The sequence below is a fragment of the Bufo gargarizans genome, chromosome 1 (genome assembly GCF_014858855.1).
Source record: "Bufo gargarizans isolate SCDJY-AF-19 chromosome 1, ASM1485885v1, whole genome shotgun sequence".
In the NCBI taxonomy this organism is placed as follows: Eukaryota; Metazoa; Chordata; class Amphibia; order Anura; family Bufonidae; genus Bufo; species Bufo gargarizans.
The window spans coordinates 80,601,025-80,625,288 of record NC_058080.1 but is presented as its reverse complement, the minus strand read 5'-3'; the positions used below and the strand labels follow the sequence as shown (position 1 = coordinate 80,625,288).

Genomic DNA, 24,264 nt, shown 5'->3' with positions numbered 1-24,264 from the left:
TTGAGGCCAAATCAAGACCTTCAACTCTTTGTCATGTCCCTCAAACCACTCCTCAACATTTTTTGCAGTGCGGCAGAGGGCATTATCTAGATTTTTTTTTTTTAAAAAGGCCACTACTATTAGGGAATAGCATGACCATGATGGTATGTACGTGGTCCACAATATTTTTTAGGTAGAAGGTACATGTCTAAGTAGCATTCACATAAATACCAGTAGCCAAGGTTTCCCAGTAGAACACTGCCCACATAAGTTGAGTATGGAGTGCCGTACTACTGAGTCCCTCACTGACCAGCTGTAATCGTTTGGGATACCTGGCAGTGTCTTTTAAATGTAATGTCCCTACCGTACACAGTTAATGGGCTGCCTGTGTAATACCTAGATGTGCCAGGTCCTCCAGAGTGAGAGACTCTATTTGTAGCCTCTCTCTACTCTCCAGCATGGAACTCTATTGATTTAGAAATCTAAAACAGGGTTAAACTGGACAGTACACTGTCACAAACTAGAAGGATTTAACAGTTTAAACTCCTACATGTTCTCATGCTTTATTTACAGTGCTGTTCCGTGCAAAATTAAATTAATAATTGAAATACTTGAGAAATAACGATGTCCTTCAACAAGACTTCTTGCTGATGACATATGCTATTCGCTTGTAAACCCGCAAATGTGTATTCATAAGTTCAGAGAAACCAGATATTTATGAGCAGAGTCTCGCTTTGCTTGTGTTCATTGCATAGCTCTTGACTGGTTCCTGTGGCATTGGAGACTGGTGGAGAGGTTAGGTGACAACGGCAAACAGAAAAATTTGAAGAAGCGGCATCACTTTCAGAGTTGATATATCAGCGAGGACAGCCTGAGGAAAGAGGGAAAGGTGAGAATTATTTCAAAGATTTATTGTAATTATGCAGCGCCTCACATACTGTTTCTTTATATTACACTTTTATAAAAATTTATATATGAAAAAGCAGCAGAGCTGACGCTACAGAGGCCCTAATGCTATGTCTGCAGCTTGGTGTGCTGTGGATGTTCTGACTGGCATAAATCTATCACTATTAGGCCTCCTGTACACAACCGGGTTTTTTTTTTTCCCGTTTACTGGCAGTTTTTTGCGTTCCGTATACGGAACCATTCATTTCAATTGTTCCGCAAAAAAACTGAATGTACTCCGTATGCATTCCGTTTCTGTATTTCCGTTCCGTTGAAAGATAGAACATGTCCTATTATTGCCTGCAAATCACGTTCCATGGCTCCATTCAAGTCAATGGGTCCACAAAAAAAACGGAACACATATCCGTATGTCTTCCGTATCCGTTCCGTTTTTGCGGAACCATCTATTGAAAATGTTATGCCCAGCCCAATTTTCTCTATGTAATTACTGTATACTGTATATGCCATACGGAAAAACAGAAACAAAAAACGGAACAATGGATCTGTGAAAAACGGACCGCAAAACGCTGAAAAAGCCATACGGTCGTGTGCAGGAGGCCTTACAGTGCATGGATTAGACAATGGTCACTGCTGATTGCTATAATGCCCCATTCTTACAGCATTCTGACTTTTCTCTACCATGAGACTATACCAACACAGCAAATACAGACTGGCTTACAAACCATTTTTTTATATGTTAGTTTAGCAATGTAACAAATCTTATAAATGCTATGATAAAACTAAACTAGCGAGTGGGTGTTGTGCAAACAACACGGCCAGCGCCTTATAAAACGGATTTCCATTTAAAGGGTATCTGTCAGCAGTTTTGTACCTATGACACTGGATGACCTGTTATATGTGTGGTAGCTGAAGGCATCTGTGTTGGTCCCATGTTCATATGTGCCCGCATTGTGCACTTTGATTGACAGGGCCAGGTTTGATGAGGTTTTCACTGCCTAGTCCTGTCACCTAAAGTGGACAGGGCGTGGCAGTTGCAGAGAGAGCGGAGCCTCTAGGTGTAATGGCAACGCCCCCGTTGCTCCTAGAGGCTATTTGCATATAGTACAACTTCATTTTCCTCAGCTGCCAAGCACACATGCTAACAGGTCAGCTAGTTTCATAGGTACAAATCTGCTGACAGATGCCCTTCAAACATGGCCGAACCTGCAGACTGTATATCGGTTGTTCGGCTGACTTTCATTTGGCAGGTGATGCAGAAAAAAAAGATTGAATAATTTTGATTTCAACATGCCTGATCCTTTGTTCTGAAGGAAGAACAGCCCCTGGCAATGGTGTCTGGCAGCTGCATATTTCCTTCTCCCCCTAAGAAGACATGTACACATGGCCACTTGTATGGCTACCTCAAAGGGATTTTCTGTGCTTTCAACATTGATGATCGATCCTCAGGGTAGGTCATCAATATCTGTGGGGGTCTGACACCCAGCACTGCCACTGATCAGTTGTTACCTGCAGCCACCAGCACCAGAGCTACCACTGAGAACCAAGCCAGAAGCGCAGCTCTGATCAAAGAGTAGTGGCTATTCCAGGTTACTGCAGCTCAGTTTCCAAGAGAAAAAAACATGAGAGCATGGACTATTTAAAGAAGTCGTGACTCCCTTCTTCTGGGCCTTAGTTTAGTTTGTGGGCTCTTTGTTCAGCTCTGAAATGGCTAACAATCTAATATGCATGGAGAGCCCCCAAAGAAGATTTGGGAGAACTACATTATTTTGCCCAATTCTTTTGTCCACCTGGGAGTTAAGCCATCATCAGAAATTTCTGAAAGTGGATTTCTCCCTTCTCACCACTGAAACACATACAAACTTGCCTGAACCGCGTATGTACAGTATGGGGAAATCGGGAAAAATAATGTAGCTGACGTTTAGCCGTCAGCTCTTGAAGGTGTAGGGACACCTTAAAGGGGTTCTGCACTTTCATTTAACTGATGATCTAACCTCTGGATAAATCATCAGCTTCTGATCGGCGGGGGTCCGACACCCAGGACCCCCGCCGATCAGCTGTTTGAAAAGGCAGCGGCGCTCCAGCAGCTCCGCGGCCTTCTCACTGTTTACCGCCGGGCCGCCGGCCCACTGACGTCACGACTAGTATCAACTAGCGTGGGTGCGGCTAAGCTCTGTTCAAGTGAACAGTAAACAGTGAGAAGGCTGTGGCGCTGCTGGAGCGCCGCTGCCTTCTCAAACAGCTGATCGGCGGGGGTCCCGGGTGTCGGACCCTGGCCAATCAGAAGCTGATGATCTATTCAGAGGATAGATCATCAGTTAAATGAAAGTGCAGAACCCTTTAACGATGTTCTAATCAAAAAGCTCTTGTCCTCAAATCAAACAGAAGATGCGTCCTTTGGTTGACCAGTTGATCAAATCAATAAATTTTTCCGCCATTTCGCAATGTTTATTCCAAAGGAAAAGATATGAATGGATATTGTACTGAATGGTGCCACCACCATCAACAATTCTAAACATTTTAATTTTGCATATACTAATATTCAGACAAGAGCAGGTGCACCAGCCCTAGTTATTGATATGACTGTTCATGGTGGCACCTGGAAAATCCAAGCAATGTTATTTGACCACCAAGCAAGCTTGCAAATGCCTCAGTCATCTAGCAGTATAAAAAGTGATCTCTTCTTCCAGTCTTGTACATTACAGCTTCATAAATGACCGTAAAAACCCCAAGTATGTCCAAGCAAATGATTAGACCTACAGTCGGCTAAGGAAGTGTATTTTATCTTGGCCTTTAGACATGCTGCAAATACAGATGGTATCAAGAGTGTTTAACGGGTCTAAAATTTCAAGTTGGGGCTAAAAATACAAGCACATTATGAATCCCGTGCCTACATCGTAAGCAATGTTCATTTAAGAGCTAATTCTCCAGTCTGGCAATGTGACTCATCAATGCGCTTGCTTCCTAGCTGAACTTTATCTTTTCATGAAGGAAAAAATAAATAAAAAAATGATGGAACATTTTTTACATAATCTGGAGAACGAAGATAATTATCGTTGGAGGCGAAAGTAATAAAAAATAAATTACATGTAATATAATAATCTACAATGTTAATCATAATAAAAATCGAAAATAATACAGTTATGAGGTTAACTATATTTTCTACTGAAAATATAGAAAAATTGTTGAGAATTCAATAATATAAAATGAGACTAAAGAAACAAGTGGGGTGGCAGTCGGCAGGCTTAATGATCTAACCCATGTGTCAGCTGGTAGAGGCCACTGCATTCAGCTTCATGTCACTGTGTAGTCAGAGTAAGAATCTAGGCGCAGAGGCTTGCATTTTATGAGAGGAACATGGGAAGCTTAGGTTACTTTGGGTGGCAATGGGTCAGGAACTATTTCAATCTCATTGGAGTGTAACTTATCCTTACTTCAGCAGCAGCCAGTGATGTCACCTCCATCAGGTTCATTGCTCGGAAAGCAAACACAGCAGCTGCCAGCACTGGAAGAGAATGCAGAATATTTTAAATACTGACCTACTAATTATCATCGTGAATAAGTCATCAATAAATAATTTCTGTGTCACACGTGACACAGGTGAATTTCATACAATGCCACATACAGATCACTAGTAGAATGAATGTAATCCAGTGAAGTAATTGCTGCATATCAAGTCCCAAGACTAAAAGTTTCAAATTTCAAGGTGACTGAACACTACACGAGAATTTCGAGACTTTTAGTTCACTGTAATAGTCTATAAAAAGGAGTCTAGAACTCCACAGGAATCCAAATCACTTTCTTAAAAGATTTTTCCAGGGAAAACTATTAAAAAAACGGGGCACGATGGGATAAAAACAATAGACAATTGTTACTCACCTCGCTGATCCTCTGCAGCTGCTGCTCTGGTTCTGGCCTCGACACACAGAATAAATGGCTTGAACTTCCCACTCAGCCAATGCCTGGGTGAGGTGGGTCACCGCTGCAGCCAGTGATTGGCTTTGAAGGCAGTCCAAGCAACTTCCTGTGTGTTGACACCAAAACCAGCGAGTGGAGAGCAGCAGGGACAGAAGCAACGCTGGAAAGGCAGTTTCAAGGGATCGGTGAGAGAACAATTTTTTATTATTTTAACAAATTCTGCTCCATTTTTTCAAATAAAAGTATTCTCTAGAAAACCACTTTAAAGATAAAGGTACATTTACTCTGTAAAAAATTCAGACTTCAGTTTTGTGCAAGCAGTTGGTATTTCCAAAAATAAAATACACTTTTATGTAAGAATGGTTTATATTCCTTTTTTGCTGATATGTGAAATTAAGGCACGTTGTGTAATAATTGTGTAATAAGGAATTCTACAATTTTCTAAAATATTTCGGCCCACTTTTACTAATACTGTCTAAAATACTGTCTATAAGTAGGATACTGTGAACTGATAAATCTAAGTTAGACTGTCTCATCTAAGTTTACACCACCTATTTGTTGGCCTACGGCTGCGCATTTAGCCCACGGCCCTTATCGGGTAAGTCAGAAAAAGTATCTGAAACACGTAATAAATGTGCTACAAAGAATGTATGCCAGCTTATGGGTGTAATTTTCACTATAACTCTAGCCTATTTTGAGTAGCAAATCTCATTTTGTGTTTTAATTCCTCTGTGCTGAAAATCCCTGCTCTCAGTTTAGTGCTGTAGATGAAAGCCTGATAGAAGTAGAAATGGAGAACGGAGAGGGTCTCGGAACCTGTCAAAACAGATTACAGGAATCAATATTGGGGAGAATGAAAATGATCAGAAAATGAAAATCCAGCATTCCATGGAATAAAATGCTTCAGGCCTTATTACAAATCATCATAAAGTGACAAAAGGGGGCTATTGCTTACACGTTTCAGGCATCTTCATGTCCTTAGTCTGTGATGACTAAGGGTATGAAGATGCCTAAAACGCATAAGTGATAGTCCCATTTTCTCACTTATGGGATTCACAAGTATTTCTAATGAAGCTTGGAGCATTTAATTACATAGGATGCTGCATTTTCGTTTTTCTTCTGTGGATGGGGCCCATACACGTCTGTGCTTCCTGACCAGAAGTTTTTGAGCTGACAGTACAGTTGATCATAAAGACGATGATTACTCCCAAACTTAAATGGCAGTGGGGAGATAGCAATGCAGAAAATATCAGAGAGAGCGAGTACTGTATGATGTGTGTTGTTTGTTCTAATATACATAAGGAAATGTTCTTCTTAAACAAATTATGTTGATCGCACCTGTCATTACCTGCCCAAAATTCGGTCACATTTTTCCTTTCTGACAATAGATGATTTTTTATAAAATGGCTCTGTCAAAATTTTTGTACGAGTATGGCTAGTTTCCCATTTGCGGCAGAGCTTTTCCTGTAGAGAACAGCCTGCCAGAGTTCTGCTGATTTGGCATTGCCGGATACAGCCGCATTCCCGCCGGACCCTATTGACTATAATGGGGTTCAGCACAGATCCGGCAACTGCCTGGCAAATATGCTCAGAACCAGCCAGACAAGAAATTGCACATCGTTTTTTTTTCCCGGCTAATTCCCAGCATTGTCTGCTGGCCCCGTCTGGCGGAACACCCAGTTGCAGGTGTGAAGGTAGCCTAAAGGATTTTTCCTCTCTCTATTCATGCCTTTTTGGTAGCTTATTCATCACACTTGTTTGTGTTACTCACCTTGCCCCGTCCAGCGCTGCTCTTCTGCTTGCAGCTGCCAGTTCTCTGCACACAACCAGCCAGGTCTCCATGATGACTAGCTTGCTTTGATGGCAGCATGTAGTGGTGACTTTAAAAGAGAAGATCAGGCTGGATACCTTTTGCCTGTGGATTCTTTGCTAGTAAACCTTTGACCCTGACTCTCCTGTATACATCTGTCTTCTCTTCTACTTTGTTGCATCCTGATTGCTCTACCCGTTGATAACACAGGCTTCACTTTGACTCTGATTTCTGTGCTTCTCCAGACATCCCTACTGCGTACCTACCAAGAATTTAGGACTATTCTAAGGACTGCAACCAGGGAATCCAACTGGGAAAAATCATACCTTCAGGAAGGGCTTCTAGGGTGAAGAGTGGGGAATTTCCTTACACCACTATGAAGCCAACTAAGGTGTGGCCATATACAACAGGCTACTGTCAGGTGAACAATAATTTTATAGACATCCACTGTATTTCTGACACATGCACAATGAGTTTGGGAAACGTGTGTGTTGTCAACAGGGAGAGAAGAATAACCACTTCCAGACACTTCTGGTGGTAGCTTATCTCTTGAAATCTATGCACCCGGAAAGACCCTTTCACTTTTTTTCACAATTTCTTATGTTGCAGCTAGTGTTGAGCGAACTTGTGTTTTAAGTTCAGCGTTTAAAGTTTGGTTTATCGAAGAATTGCGTTACAGATTCCACTACCACGGACCATAACGGAATTTAATCCATAACGCGATTCTTCGATAACCCGAACTTAAAACACAAGTTCGCTCAACACTAGTTGCAGCCTTTTGCTAAAATTAAAAAGTCTAGTTTTCCCCCATTGATCTCCACTCCATAATGAGAAAATTAAAAATATGAATTTTTGCTAATTTATTAAAAAGGAAAAACTAAAATTCCAGCATGGACATATGTATTCAGACCCTTTGCTATGGCACTTAAAATTTAGCTCTGGGGCTCTTTAAGATGTTTCTATGGTGGGGATCCACCTATGATAAATTCAGTTGATTGGACATGATTTGGAAAGACACTGCCCTGTTTATATGAGGTCTCAGAGCTGAGACAGGATTGTGTGGAGGCACAGATATGGAGAAGGGTACAGAACATTTCAGTTGCACTGAAAGTTCCCATGAGCACAGTGGCCTCCATAATTCTTAAATGAAAGACGTTAAGAACAACCAGGACTCTTCCTAGAACTGGCCACCCAACCAAAATAAGCAGTCGGTGGAGAAGAGCCTTGGCGAGAGAGGTTACCAATAAACCGATGTTCACTCTGCCTGAGCTTCAAACATTCCTGTGTGAAGAAGGGAGAAACTTCCAGATGGCCAGCCATCACTGCAGCACTCCACCAATCTGGGCTTTATGGCAAAGTGGCCAGAACAAAGCCTCTCCTCAGTAAAAGATACATGAAAGCCCACCTGGGGTTTACAAAAAAAAGCACCTAAAGGACAAGACCTCTGTCTGTGACAAACAAAATTCACTAGTCTCATGAAGTGTCATGCCTGAAGGAAACCAGGCACCACTCATTATCTGCCCAATACTATCCCAGTAAAGCATGGTGGTGGCAGCATCATGCTGTGGGGTGTTTTTCAGCAGCTCAGACAGGGAGACTGGTCAGGGTCAAGTGAAAGCTGAATAAAGCAAAGTACAGAGATATTGATGAAAATCAGATCCAGAGTGCTTTGGACCTCAGACTGGCCAAAGGGTCACCTTCCAACAAGACAATGACCCTAAGCACGCAGCAAAGACAACACAGGAGTGGCTTAGGGACAACTCTGTAAATGTCCTTGAGTGGCCCAGACAGAGCCCTGACAGACCCAATCTTACATCTCTGGAGAGACCTGAAAATGGCTGTACACTGATGGTCCGCATCCAACCAGACAGAGCTTGAAGAATGAGCCAGGGAAATATGGCTAAAAATCCCCAAACGCATGTGTGCAAAACCTTGTGGCATCAAACCCAAGAACACTGGAGGCTGTAATCACTGCCAAAGTAGCTTCACCTAAGTACCAAGTAAAGCAATGTTCCCTTAACTCCAGTCCTCAGGACCCACCTACCGGTCATGTTTTCAGGATTTCCTTAGTATCGAGCAGGTGATATAATTAGTGTCAATGCATCAGGGCTTATCACAGGTATTCATTCTGTGGAACATTCTCAAATTATGACCGACAGGTGAACCCTGAGGACCGGAGTTAAGGAACACCAGAGTAAAGGGTTTCGAATACTTATATATATCCAATATTTTAGTTTTTCCTTTTCAAAACATTAGCAAAGATTTCGAACATTCTGTTCTCACTTTATTATTATGGGGTATTGAGTGCAGAATGATGGGGAAAATGGGATCTTATTTTTTATTTTTATTAAAAGGCAGCAACAACAAAATTTGAAAAAGATGAAAGTCTGAAGACTTTCCAAATGCATTGTGTATTGACTGAAATCTAAAGTTGCTTATACAATTTTAATAGCTGTTGGCCAAACAAATCCAACTCCTCAATACACACACATGATCAGCCAGGTGTGTTTTTATTTGGAAGAGAAGAGAAAGTGGCTACTGAAAGAACTCAAGAATTGGGCATTGAAATTCAGTGTGCTCCTTCCCTCCCCTGACATCATCTGTAGGAGGAAGCTGGGAGCATTATGTTATAAAAACGTTCTACTTCCAACACACTTGCAGTGGCTGCTGTATAAGTAAGGACATTTATTATAGCAGAAAGCTACATGAAGAAACTTTCTTATGTGGTGTTCATTTAAACAGGGCAAATAATTTGTAATCCAAGAGACATTTAAAACCATCTAAAGTCGCATATGTTAGATTGTCAGCTGGTCCTGTCAAAATTGTGTATTTGGATGACAACAGTCAGTTGCCTAACATCCACTAGAGTATTATAATACCAGTATATGTGTGAATTATGTATAATTCATTTTCAATAATCTTTTATAAAAAAATGGAGGTAACTAGAAATTAAGAAATAACCTGTTCACTGTATGAAATATTTAGTTTCTGCCGCTTTTTTTTTGGTCTCTTGGGAAGAAGTACATCAGCGACTTAAAAAGATTAAAATGGACAAATCGCCAGGACCGGATGGCATACACCCCCGTATCCTAAGGGAATTAAGTAATGTCATAGCCAGACCCTTATTTCTGTTATTTGCGACTCTATACTGACAGGGAATGTCCCACAGGATTGGCGTATGGCAAATGTGGTGCCAATATTCAAAAAGGGTCCAAAACAGAGCCTGGAAACTATAGGCCGGTAAGTTTAACATTTGTTGTAAACTGTTTGAAGGTTTTCTAGGAGATGCTATCTTAGAGCATCTCAATGGAAATAAGTAAATAACGCCATATCAGCATGGCTTCGTGAGGGATCTGTCATGCCAAACTAATTGAATCAGTTTTTTATGAGGAGGTAAGTTCTAGACTTGACAGCGGCGAATCAATGGATGTCGTGTATCTGGACTTCTCCAAAGCATTTGACACTGAACCACATAAAAGGTTAGTATATAAAATGAGAATGCTCGGACTGGGAGAAAACGTCTGTATGTGGGTAAGTAACTGGCTCAGTGATAGAAAACAGAGGGTGGTTATTAACGGTACACACTCAGATTGGGTCACTGTCACTAGTGGGCCCTATTCTCTTCAATATATTTATTAATGATCTTATAGAAGGCTTGCATAGTAAAGTATCAATTTTCGCAGATGACACTAAACTGTGTAAAGTAATTAACACTGAAGAGGACAGTATACTACTACAGAGCGTTCTGGATAGATTGGAGGCTTGGGCAGATAAGTGGCAGATGAGGTTTAACACTGACAAATGTAAAGTTATGCACATGGGAAGGAATAATGCAAGTCACCCGTACATACTAAATGGTAAAAGACTCGGTAACACTGACATGGAAAAGGATCTAGGAATTTTAATAAACAGCAAACTAAGCTGCAAAAACCAGTGTCAGGCAGCTGCTGCCAAGCCCAATAAGATAATGGGTTAAAATCAAAAGGGGCATAGATGCCAGTGATAAGAACATAGTCCTACCACTTTACAAATCGCTAGTCAGACCACACATGGAGTACTGTGTACAGTTCTGGGCTCCTGTAAAAAAGGCAGACATAGCAGAGCTGGAGAGCATTCAGAGGAGGGCAACTAAAGTAATAACTGGAATGGGGCAACTACAGTACCCTGAAAGATTATCAAAATTAGGGTTATTCACTTTAGAAAAAAGACGACTGAGGGGAGATCTAATTACTATGTATAAATATATCAGGGGTCAGTACAGAGATCTCTCCCATCATCTATTTATCCCCAGGACTGTGACGAGGGGACATCCTCTGCGTCTGGACTAAAGAAGGTTTGTACACAAACATAGAAGAGGATTCTTTACGGTAAGAGCAGTGAGACTATGGAGCTCTCTGCCTGAGGAGGTGGTGATGGTGAGTACAATAAAGGAATTCAAGAGGGGCCTGGATGTATTTCTGGAGTGTAATAATATTACAGGCTATAGCTACTAGAGAGGGGTCGTTGATCCAGGGAGTTATTCTGATTGCCTGATTGGAGTCGGGAAGGAATTTTTTATTCCACTAAAGTGGGGAAAATTGGCTTCTACCTCAGTTTTTTTTTTTGCCTTCCTCTGGATCAACTTGCAGGATGACAGGCCGAACTGGATGGACAAATGTCTTTTTTCAGCCTTATGTACTATGTTACTATGTTGGGCCGTCTCTGAAAACTGCATCTTTTCCTTGAATATCAATATATCCAGTAAGATCGGTTACAGTGATTAAAATAAAGTTCTCCACTTTCAGTCATACCATAGCTATTCCTACACTAGTATATTGCACGTTTAACTTATACACCTCTTACGAGAAGTAAAATCTTTATATTTGTAATTGCTTGTGTAATATAACTTTTCCCTTTATATATAACGCAATGCTATCCTCTGTTAGGGTCCATTCACACGTCCGTTGTTTCTTTCCGGATCTGTTCCGTTTTTTGCGGAACAGATCTGGACCAGTTCTGTACCTATTCATTTTCAATGGGTCCTGAAAAAAATCGGACAGCTCAATGTCAGATTTTTTTTTCAGGACCCATTGAAAATGAATGGGTACAGAACTGGTCCAGATCTGTTCCGCAAAAAACAGAACAGATCAGGAAACAAACAACGGACGTGTGAATGGACCCTTAGTCGAAGCAAAAATCGCAGTCTGGTAGATTATGCAGTGATATGTTGAAATTCTTATCTCCTTTTCAGTAAATTGCTTTTGATGTTAGTATAGGGACCTGCAAGACGATGAGGACCCCAGATGCAGATTCCACTCTTGCATAGTTTGGCCAAAATGTCAGAACTTGTAGGGTTTGCTCATAGAGCTGCTGAATCAGCCCACCTGATCCAATAGTATAGGCATGACCACCGGTTAGCAAGCATGGTGCACGTTGTGACTGGAACTGTCTAGTTGTGTGCACTTGCAATACTAAACATCCCCTCCCTTATGGATGGAAGGTGTGCGAGTGGATGGTAATCATGTACTGTTGGGCCTGGCTAGTTTCTGAAATGCACTAGTGCTTTAATCTTGCACCAGTAAGTATGGCCTTTTTTTTGTAATGTGTAGTATTGTCGGCAGGTGGGCTGCTTTCAGTCTGGGGAGCTGAACTAATGTACAGCACACAGGGGCTTCAGAAAGGCAGGAAAGAGGGGGGATGAATATAAGTGTCAAAGAGCAGCATTATGTGCAAAGTGCATATAAGGGGCAGGTAGAACAGGAAGTCTGTGAGGTGCAACTTCAGCCAATAGCTGCAGAGCAGGAAGTGATGTCACAGAAGGAAGTGTTGTTTTAGCAACTTCTCCCAGTGAAACTGACAGGTTCGGACGACATCTAATGTGTGTGCCCACTATAAATTACACTTATCAGAGGGTTCAGAACATGAAGAAATAAAAAATGATTGGTGTGGTAGCAAGATACATGCAATTTGGGTGTTATCGTGACAAAATTTTAGAGAGAAAAAAAAGTTCTACTTCCAACACATTTGCAGTGCCTGCTGTATAAATAAGGATTTTTTTTTTTAGCAGAAAAATGCATGAAGAAAGAAAAACTTTCTTATGTGGTGTTCATGTAAACGGGGCAAATAATATGTAATCCAAAAGACATTTAAAACCATCTAAAGTCTCCTATGTTTTAGCTGAAGGCTTCCAACAAGAAGTAGCTCATGAAGCACGCCGAACACACGGAGAAAGCAAACAAAGAATACCATACAGAAGACACCAGCCATCTGGAGAGGCCAGTCATATACGACCTCCAGCTGACACCACATGCACGAGTCCGCCTGCCAAGTAACATATGAATGAGATACGAAAGGAACATATTTGTAACTCTAAAAAGCTGAAGTAAAAAATTATCTGAATACAAAATATTTTGATGAGAAAAACATTAATTTTTTTCACTTCTTTTGGGAACTGCTTTCTACTCAGGAAAAACTGAAACACTGCCCCCCTGTGGTAAGACTAGCAAGGAAAATGGCAAAACAGTACAATGTACAGAAAAGCTCTCCAACAATTGCAAACCCGCATCTCCCAGAATGTGGCAGTCAGAGCAAGCTGAGAGTTTAACCTTTCGAAAAGGACCATACCAGACATTTTTCCTTAACATCCACCACCTTCTGTCATCGACTGTATATGTGTTTAGTAAAAAAATAATTAAAAAAAAATCTTTATTTTATCTATTTATTGGCAGCAAATGGGAGTTCCAGGTATATAGACCATGTGTGATCACTGAGGGTCCAATCTAACAACCATGTGTGATTGGTGGGGGTCAGAGCCCCAAGATCTGCACTGTTCAACACAACAATAAATCATTTCAATGGAGCTGAGCTTATGAGCTGCTGTGACCAGATAAATGGTGACACCTTCACTCTGCTGATCAATGGGGATCTTGATGATCTGACCCCCATTGAACAGAAATAGATGGCCTACTGTAAGAATACAGCATGACTCTATACTCATAGAAAGCTCCTTTAACATATAGTTGAGTAATCTAGAAGACACAGCATTTTGGTAAAGTTACAACCACAGATGACTAACTAGAAGAAAAGCTGGCAAGCGGTGCTCCTAGGCACATCTGAATTTAATTTCTATATACATATAAATATACAGGCAAATACATAGAGGGGAATTTACCATTCCTCATACGCCTCTTTTTGGCTATAAAAAGTCGTAAAACTCTGATTTTGTGCTTTTTTAAGTCCCATTGAGACTTTTTTAGTCGCAATTGGCATTTTACTCCATCATCGCCAGGTTTGCAAAAAGGTGTATGGTGAAGGCAGGGCCACCATCTGCGGCTTATTCATCATTATTTACACCAGAAACTTGCATAAGTAATGACTCAAATCTATAAGTCAGAGTTTTTATTCTGGTGCACAGACTGCCGCAGGAGGCCTGTCATTTATGATGAGGCTTGCACCTCGTCATAAATTACATGCCTCCTCCAGAAGACCGGGCCCCCATCAAGACCAGCGTAGCACACGATGGTCTTGATAAATCAGGGCCTTAGGCTTTCTTTCACCTACTTATTTTTAAGTAGTTCAGAGAACTCCTTAAGTGTGCTGCTAAATGTACTGCACACAGTCTCAAGAGCCTAGTAAGCTGTTGTATGCTAGCAATGAAAACCCTCCTGAAGGGGGACACATAAGGGCTGAGGTTCTGACACAATTCTATCCAGTTCAGCCAGTCGTCTGTGAGATAAAGAGCCTATACTGATACACTGTAAGAAACCATGAGACCAGGAAAGAGATTTGGCCACTGGAAACTGCTGATATGGTTGAACTCACAGGGAATCACCTGCAATGTATATTGTAGCAAACTCTCAGCTGTGAGATGCACTAGGAACATACATGTGTTTACACTGTAGAAAGTTGAAAGTGAAGAGGTCTTGAAAATAGTAAGGTGAAAAAAGTAAAAGTTTCTAAATCTATCCTAAAGCTGTATATATTTAGTACAGAATGATTAAAGGGGTTTTCCAGGAGTACAATATTTAAGGCCTAACATGAGTACAGGACATCAATATCTGATTGCTGGGGGTCCGAATTCCCGGCACCTCCGCTGATAAGCTGCTTTAAGAGGCTGTGGTGAGCGCTGCAGCCTCTTCATAGGCCAATGCCATCACATTCAGTCACTTGGCCTATGGGCAGCTCAAATGAATGGTCCGGGACTGCAATACCAAGTGCAGCCACTATACGGTGTATGGCACTGTGCTTGGTATGCAGCACTCTTCAAACAGATGATGGGTGTTAATATAGGGAGTTGGACCCTAATCGATCAGATATTGATGATCTATCATGATGATAGGTCAGTGATGGCAAACCTCCGGCACTGAAACTACGACTCCCAGCATGCTCCATTCATTTCTAGGGAGTTCTGAGAACAACCAAGCAAGTGTGCATCTTGGGAGTCATAGTTTTACCACAGATGGAGTGCCGGAGGTTAGCCATCACAGTTAGCCTTTTTGAGTGATACCCAAGAGTTTTCCCTTATCTTCTCACAGATCACATAGCTAAAGTAGGGTTTGGCGCAGTGGGATTTATACAGTTACATCTCTAGAGCCGTGTAGGTACAATATGCTCTGCAACTTGACTCCTGTGATTAATGAGCCAAATGTGATTACTATTATCAAACTAGAACCTGACTTGCGCGTAGCAATCATCTACGAATGGTGCTACATGACAAGCACGTAATGAACTGAAAGTGAAAGTGGCAACTTTCCGTGCAGCGGCTAAAGGGGGCTCCTAACCTCAGGCAGAAAATGCCTCCCTACGGGCATGTGCCTTTTGTCTAATTGAAAATACGGCCCTGGGGACACTTAACCTTTAGAGGTACAGGCGATTTTACGTTTTTGCGTTTTAGTTTTTCACTTCCTGCATTCCCATAGTCATAACTTTTTTATTTTTCCGTTCAATACCCTTGTGAGGGCTTATTTTTTTGCGGGATAAGTTGTAATTTATAATGGCACCTATTTACAGTTGCATACAATGTAGTGGGAATAGGGAAAAAAAATCCAAATGGAGAGGAATTGGAAAAACAAAATGCAATTCTGTCACAGTTTTTTTTTTTTACAGTGTTCATTATGTGGTAAAATTGACCTGTTGCCTTTATTCTCTAGGTCAGGACAATTACAACGATACCACACTATATAGTTTTTCTTGCAGTTTAATACTGAAAAAAAAAAAAAAATTGACAAATGTTTAAAAAAAAATTCATCACCATATTCTGACCCCTATAACTTTTTTTTGGTAGTTTTGCGTACGGAGCTGTGTGAGGGCTTATTTTTGGCGGGGCGATCTGTACTTTTCAGTAATACCATTCTGAAGCGTGTGTGAATTTTTCTAATAAAATTTTTGGGGGGAGTTGAAATAACAAAAAATAGCAACTTGGCAGTTTATTTTTTTTTTCTGTTACGCCATTCGCCATATGGGATTAATATTGCTATATCTTAATAGTATGGGTGTTTTCACATGCAGCGATGCCCATGATGTGTATTTTCTTTATTGGTTAAAGCGGTATTCCCACCACATACAATGGGGGCATATCGCTAGGAGGAGACCGAAGGAGAACGAAGCGGGGAGAGCTGTGGCTGGAGTTTCCCGGGGTCCGTCCACCACCAAGCGATGCTCCCGTTTCCCGGGGTCCGTCCACCACCAAGTGAATGGGAGCGCACCACGCACGCGTGGCCCCTGCTCCCATTAATTTCTATGGGACAGATGTAATTAGCCGAGCCGGCCCTCAGCTATTTTTGGCGGCCCAATTGAAATTAATGGAGGGCGGCTGCGCATGCATGCGCAGTGCGCTTTCCATTCATTTTGCCACTTCATTCTCATTGTAGGTGCAGGTCCCAGAGGTGGGACCCGCACCTATCAGACAATGGGGGCATATCCTAGCGATATGCCCCCATTGTATGTGATGGCAAAACCCCTTTAAGTATTTAGATTTTGGGGAAAGGGAGGTAATTTGAACTTTTATATATTTTTTACAACTTTTTTTTAGGTCAACCTTGGTGACTATAACTAGCAATCATTAGATTGCCCATTGTGTTCATTGATGGCTACATGGCCATCATTGAACACTGCATTTTCAATTTCACAATACAGTGCTGCCACTGTGTGGCCTGAATTGGTATATTTCATTAATAGCTGCTGAAGCCTCCTTGTATTAGTACAGTGCAACAGGTTCCCTGATCTCAGCCAGGGAACCCTATTCCCGTTTCCAGACTGCACAGATCTGAGGGGTGAAAAGTATGCAATCTGCCATATGATTGATTGCATACATGTGCAGCGGGTCTCTGCTGTTTGAAACAGCAGAAACTCGATGGCTATGGCCCCCACTGCACATGACAGCGGGCACCATGTTTAAAGAAGCGACTTCTGCCATACATATATGGAGGAGGTTGTGAAGGGCTTAACGGGGTTATCCAGGAATTAATAATGACCTATCCTAAGGATATGTCATCATTATCATATTGGTGGGGGTCCAAGTCCCGGCACTCCTGCTGATCAGCGGTTTCAGGGAGCTGCCACAATTACCAGAGCTCTGGTGAGTGCAGCTGGCTCCCGGCAGCTTTGCAGCCACAGCGCCGTACACTGTATAGCGGCTGTGCTTGGTATTGTAGCTCAGCCCCATTGACTTGTGACTAACATACGGCGACATCACATGGCTTAGGAAGAGGCCGCAACGCTCACAGAGCACTGCCCTCTTCTAACACCAGATTGTCAGCGGTCCTGCATGCCGGACCCCGCTGATCCGATATTGATGACCTATTCAGAGGATTGGTCATTAATATAAATTCCCAGACAACCCCTTTAATCTGTATAATGACAATGCAATATATGCCACATGCAATAAAACAGGTGCCTTCAGGCTCCTCTGAATAAGTCGGCAGTAAAATGGGAGGGAAGATGACAACCTGAAACAGTACATGTAGAAGAGAGCACAGTACTGGTAACTACAAAAGATCTCATAGACTGGAACACAGAAGAGGTGATGAAAGAAATATCAGATTATGTTAGCCAGCTCATACACTGGTACTTTTGTTTTCAAAGGTCGGCGGAGTTATTCCTTAAATCAATTAGCCTTACCCGCAAGAATCTCCAAAGAGTTGTAGCCCAGGATTCTATCCCACAATAGGAGCAGCTGGTCTGTAGCCAAGTAGCCAGAAAAGCCTCGGACCATCCATTTAAATGATATGCGTAGTCTAAATGACATAAAAGACCATTATTAAATGGAAAAATTAAGTATTCTTTAACCCCTTAAGGATGCAGCTTTTTTATGTTCTCATCTCTCCACTCCAAAAGTCACCATTGTTTTATATTTCCATCGACATGACCGTGTGCGGGCTAAATTTCTGAGCAAGAAGTATTGTATTTTTTAATACTAATGTATTGTAGATCATAAAAAAGACAATTGTATCTTGGGTTTTGGTTATATGGCACTCACTGGGGATATGTGACATGAGGACTTTATTCTGTGGGTCAATCTCAAAAGCAATAAAAAACACTTTTTGTCTGTGACCACAGCTCGTGTATGTTTCTAGGATGATAAACCGCGTTATAACGGCGACCACGTAAAGAGCTTTCTTACTAAATAAGCCGTTCTACCTAAATACGACCTGCAAACAACAGACTCAATATCGCAGAGGCCTGGCAGATTAAGGCTACTTTTAGGACAGCAGAGTTTAATAAATGGTACACAATAAACGTAAAATACATAATACAGCAGTAACGTACGGTTGTGCTCCAATCTCGCGCAGATGATAAAAGAGTTGTGGAAGGTGAGTCTGTAGAAGAGTCTCAAACAGCAGACACAGTGACAATATTCCCTAGGAGAGCAATCGTATTGTTAAACGAAGCACATAAGGATCACAGAACATCACGTCCATTATCAAATGACACAAATAAAAAGTATAATACCGCTCAAAAGTCTAAAACTAACAACTGAACAATACTTAATAAAATGTACGCTTTTAAAGAGGAGCAGTCTTCAAATTCCTATTTTGCAGAATGTCATTAATCAGTGGCTCACTGTCTGCTGACTGGCTTCTGCGGAGCACTGGCGCTAGAATGGCGGCAGATTTTCCAGCCATATAATGCTTACGGTATTTTATTTTTTAGCACATTCCCTGTTTTCTGCCACGCTTTAAATCCCCCAAATAACACATTTTAAGGAAATTATCCTTATTCTGATTTGCAGACTGAAAAGATTAACATTCATTTAGTAGTGGTATAAAATGGCCACAGCGTAATCTTCACATGTCGAGGATCGAAGGCGACTTACAGATATATGAGAGGAGACTGAGTGGAGCCTGAAGAAGTAGCGTGCATACATCTCACGGAATACCTGATACAGTTTGGCAGGTTCATTATACAGGAAGCATAAGGGGGCCACTAAAAAACAGAAACACATTATTAGATCAGCACTTACTAATAATCTATTTAGCGATTGTGTCGGTGTAAAAAGGCGGCTTTACACTGCCTGTACGAAGGCTCGTTCCCACTAATCTGCCGTGTAAAGATGCCGCCAATCAGCTGATGAAAGAGCAAAATACAGCGATCTGCTGCCAAAAAAATAAATAAAAAAAAGAATCTGTATGGGATGAGTGATAGCAGCAGTCACCGCTCATCTCTATACAGTGGAGGGGATTGATGCATAAAAATGCAGTATTTCACTTCCACTGACGAGAAGGCATTTGTCGCGATGGAAGCGTTCGTCGGACCGTGTACACCGGCCTAAAGAATGTGAGCAGACCTTAAATGGGTATACCGGTAGTTTTTAAAGGGTTTCTACCATCAGATTTTGCCATATGTAGCTGACTGACACTAGCGATGTGCTAGTGTCAGCAGTACATAACAGTCTTCTTTGTTCACTTCTGTCTGCGGCCGTTCACCTAAAAAAACGTACTTTTATCCATATGCTAATGAGCCTCTAGGTGCTATGTGGGCGTTGATTCAGCACCTAGAGGCTCCGTCTACTGACCATTTTCGCCGCCCATGTAGTTCTTCTAGCCCGCCCCGCAACTTTTGATTGACGTCCAATTTGCCTGCATCTGTCTAAATCCCGTGCATGCGCTTCTGTATTCGGCGCAGTGAGTGAATGCCGCGCTCCTGGTGCCGGCTTCCTCACTGTAACGTAGTTTGCTCAGGCGCAGTGAGGAAGCTGGCTTCCTCACTGCGCCTGCGCCGACTACGTTACAGTGAGGAAGCTGGCACCAGGAGCGCGGAATTCACTCACTGCGCCTGTGCCGAATACAGAAGCGCACGGCGCAGGCGCGGGATTTAAAAAGATGCAGGCAAATCGGACGTCAATCAAGAGTTGCGGGGCGGGCTAGAAGAACTACATGGGCGGCGAAAATGGTCAGTAGACGGAGCCTCTAGGTGCTGAATCAACGCCCACATAGCACCTAGAGGCTCATTAGCATATGGATAAAAGTACGTTTTTTTAGGTGAACGGCCGCAGACAGAAGTGAACAAAGAAGACTGTTATGTACTGCTGACACTAGCACATCGCTAGTGTCAGTCAGCTACATATGGCAAAATCTGATGGTAGAAACCCTTTAATATAATATAAAGTTATTCCCTATACACAGGAAGGGGGATAACTATTAGATTGGTGAGGTCCTGTCACTGGGACCACCACGAACCACGAGAACAGGTGCCCCATACCACGCAGGGCAGGACGATCATGCACACTGCCACTCCATTCATCTCTATAGGATCTGCTGGAAATAGCTGAGTGCTCTACACAGAGATGAGTGGAGCGGCAGTGAGCACGCCTGACCTGCTGCTCTGCTCACTTTGGGAGGGGGGCCCCTACTGATCTAATAGTTGAATAACTTGAAATGACAGGAATACCCCTTTAAAGCATCAGGAACCAAAATGATCACAAAAAGAAAGGGGGGATTTCTGTAGGTCTGTACCGCTGTATTACAGCAGAGTCGGTTTCCTAGCCCAGGAAGGTCACCTCAGGCAGCCTCACATTTTTCTGGTCTATATTTCTTGGCTTTTACCGAGGCTAGAATACAGTATTTTTAATGTTTTTATATTGCTGGACTGATGGGGTCTCCATACACATGTATTTGTTAGGTTATGGCTGTGTAGTCGAAGCATTCTAAATGTAAAGATTACATTTTTATCGATTCGGAGACGGTTTAATTTTGTATTGTTTTCTGTTTTGCACGTTTTCGAGAAATTCCCGGCTTATGTCATACATAGACAGGAAAGTCTACAGATCTGCACATAAGCTGTGAGCCATGAATCTCCAGGGTGTTCGCAGTTCTGACACCTTCACATGCAGAGGCTGCGCAGGAAGAGTGTTTGCTCTTACATAAACACTACTGGTGCCAAGGCTTTACGTATGTGTCCGGCACAGGAAAGGTCCTCAATTAAAATTCCACGCCAGTCCTCTAGATGAAAACATCATATGATAGCATCAGTTTTTTTCCAGTGCTAGTGACATGTGCTTTATTTTGTCATTATGACAAGACTGACGGATTTCAGACTTTATTTCAGTGTGGGTAATAATGTAGTGGTCAGATAGTATTGTGTGTTACTTTTACTATGCAGTTTACATCTTCACCATTACATATCCCGTTTTTCACAACTGAAAATAAAGAGAATTTCCAAGTATTGTGTGTGTAAATTTCAGCTTCTTAGATTCTCCCATCTCCATTTACTGGCTGGAGAAAAATGTTCATATGTTGGATAACTAAGATAGTGCCAAGATCTGCTCTCTGCTCTCGGACTAGGATATTGCAGTTCTATGGTCGATCATAATGATAGAACAACCTATGTACCGTGTCTCGTTATAATTCACTAGGTCAGTAATTCACTTACCGTACATAGAAAATCCATGAAAAGGGATCACACCTAAAACACACAGAAAACTGTATACATAAAATGTCATTCATAAGGTAACAATTTAGATATAATACAGCTTTGAGTCATTCACTCAAGATGTGTAGCCGACACAGAGCCGACAGAGTCTGTGCGGCTGAAGACTGGTCACTACGCAGGATGCTCCCGATCATCTCCCAAAACGGCTGGATTATTTCATTCATAGGCAGGAAATAGCAAATGGTAACACCATAGATGGTTGTGGCGATAACAGCACTGGACCTTTCCATGGTCCTGTCCCCAAATAGCAGGAATTACAATCTGAAAACTATTTATTGGACTTAGATAGTTACAAGTGCTGCTCCATCACAACACATTTCGCGTCCTGACTGAGTGTTTTCTCAAGTTCTCAAGATCAATCTATGTCCAGCATATTGACTGAGTTGTGCTAGTTCAGGGCACCTCTATCAGGTGGGTACAACCACTATCTGACCTGCACTGGACCTTTTACCCCGCACATGAATCGTTCTCCTCTCCCTTGTTACGTATCGCTATTTATTGAGACACCCCTGGTGCCCAGCTCAGAGCTACCGAATTTGACTACTGGAACACCATCTAGTCCCTGGTTACCAATGGCTTAGTATTTTACTCTGTGATGGGAACCTCTGGAGGTGTATGACCTGTAAACCTCTGCCAACAGAACAGCAATGTGATATAGGAGCTCCAGCCCTGCGTTCGCTTAACTCTGCTAAAAACCTGCAGAACACGTCGATACAAACATCTCCAGCGGTTTCAGTCACAGACTAAAATGTTAGCTGTTAGGTTCCAGACCCATATACAATTGTGTTCAAAATAATAGCAGTCAGACATCACTGACCTGATCAATCACTCTTTTTGGTAGAAATGATATTTCTACATGGCAAATAATTTACTAGCAGGTGCACTAGAGTAATAGAAATCCAACAGACCCAACAGTCATGACATGCATGCTGCTGATTCTCTGTAATTCAATCACTAATTGAAAGGGGCATGTTTAAAATAATAGCAGTGTGAAGTTCAATGAGTGAGAAGGCAAAAACTGGTGGCAATTATTGCCCTTATTTAAGGAAGGAAGGCAGCAAATGTTGTACATGCTGGTTACAGTGCATTTCTCTCAGAAATTCTAGGGAAAATGGGTCATTCCAGACCAGGGATGGCCAACCTGCGGCTCTCCAGCTGTTGCAAAACTACAACTCCCAGCATGCAAAGACTCTCTACAGCTATCAGCCTACAGTAGGGCATGGTGGGAATTGTAGTTTTACAACAGCTGGAGAGCCTCAGGTTGGCCAGCCCTGTTCCAGACATTGTTCAGAAGAACAGCGTACCTCGATTAAAAATGGAGAGGGGAAAACATATAAAGAAGTGCAGAAAATGATAGGCTGCTCAGCTAAAATGATCGCAAATGCTTTAAAATGGCAACCAAAACCTGAAAGACGTGGAAGAAAGTGAAAAACTGACCATTCAAATGGATAGAAGAATAGCCAAAATGGCAAGGACTCTGCCAACAATCAGCTCCAGGAAGATCAAAGAAGGTCTAAAGTTACCTGTGAGCACTGTTACAATTAGAAGACGCCTATGTGAAGCCAAGCTATCTGCAAGAAGTGTCCACAAAGTCCCACTATTGAAAAACAAGACATGAGCTGAAGAGGTTACAATTTGCCAAAGAGCACATTGAGCGGCCTAAAGAGACATTTTGTGGACTGATGAAAGTAACATTGTTCTTTTTGGGTCTAATGGCCGGAGACAGTTTGTCAGATGACCCCCAAGCACTGAATTCAAGCCACAGTACACTGTGAAGACAGTGCAGCATGGTGGCGTAAGCATCATGATATGGGGATGTTTCTCATACTAAGGTGTTGGGCCTATTTATCGCATACCAGGGATCATGGATCAGTCTGAATATATCAGAATACTTGAAGAGGTCATGCTGCCTTATGCTGAAGAGGTAATGCCCTTGAAATGAGTGTTCCAACAAGACAACGACCCCAAACACACCAGTAAACGTGCAACATCTTGGTTCCAGACCAACAAGATTGACAGTTATGGAGTGGCCAGCCCAATCCCCGGATCTTAATCCAATAGAAAACTTGTGGGTGACATCAAAAATGTAGTTTCTGAGACAAAACCAAGAAATATAGAAGAACTGTGGAATGTAGTCCAATCATCCTGGGCTGGAATACCTGTTCACAGGGGCCAGAAGCCGGTTCACTCCATGCAACACAGATGTACAGCAGTTCTCAGAAACAGCGGTTATACAACTCAATATTAGTAAGTGATTCAAAGGAAAGCAAAATCTTCAAACATTTTTCAGTTTATATAGTGAATGTTTGAGTTTGTAAAGAAGAATACAAACACTGCTATTTTTTTGAACAGTCTAATATTCACTTTTCTTAAAAATTTTAGAGGAACAACACAAATTTGATATTTTTTTTCCTTCATGTTTTGATTTGGAATAGAATATGTAGGGTTCCCAATGCATTTATGTATATGGAAATAAAAGCTATTAGAAGGATTTTGAGCTTTATTCACTTTTTTAAACACACTGCTATTATTTTGAACACAACTGTATTGACAGCCCGACTTTAGAAGAGCAGCACTTGGTATATGCAGGAGCAGCGATGTTCTGGCCGGAGGGGAATCCGTTTTACTGTATACAGCAGTGTAGCAGAGTACAGATTCCTAAAGCGCAATAGGCACCTGAACGTTAAAAAAATCCCTTATATTTAGCACAGGTTCTAAGAAAGTGTGTTAAGGTTTAGAATTTCGTA

At 41.9% G+C, this 24,264-nt stretch overlaps 1 protein-coding gene across 1 annotated transcript in view; it reads right to left on the bottom strand.

The window, feature by feature from the left end:
* Window positions 1–528: 528 nt before the first annotated feature.
* Window positions 529–24,264, bottom strand: part of TBC1D19 (TBC1 domain family member 19) — a 193,389-nt gene continuing 169,653 nt past the window's right edge. Inside the window, exons 16-21 of the mRNA XM_044284859.1 lie at window positions 21,458–21,490; window positions 18,903–19,012; window positions 18,356–18,447; window positions 17,708–17,823; window positions 4,317–4,387; window positions 529–850 (exon numbers count right to left, since the gene is read on the bottom strand). Of these exons, the coding sequence (XP_044140794.1) occupies window positions 776–850; window positions 4,317–4,387; window positions 17,708–17,823; window positions 18,356–18,447; window positions 18,903–19,012; window positions 21,458–21,490 (497 nt within the window). The 3' untranslated portion in view covers window positions 529–775. The remainder of the gene's footprint in view (window positions 851–4,316; window positions 4,388–17,707; window positions 17,824–18,355; window positions 18,448–18,902; window positions 19,013–21,457; window positions 21,491–24,264) is intronic.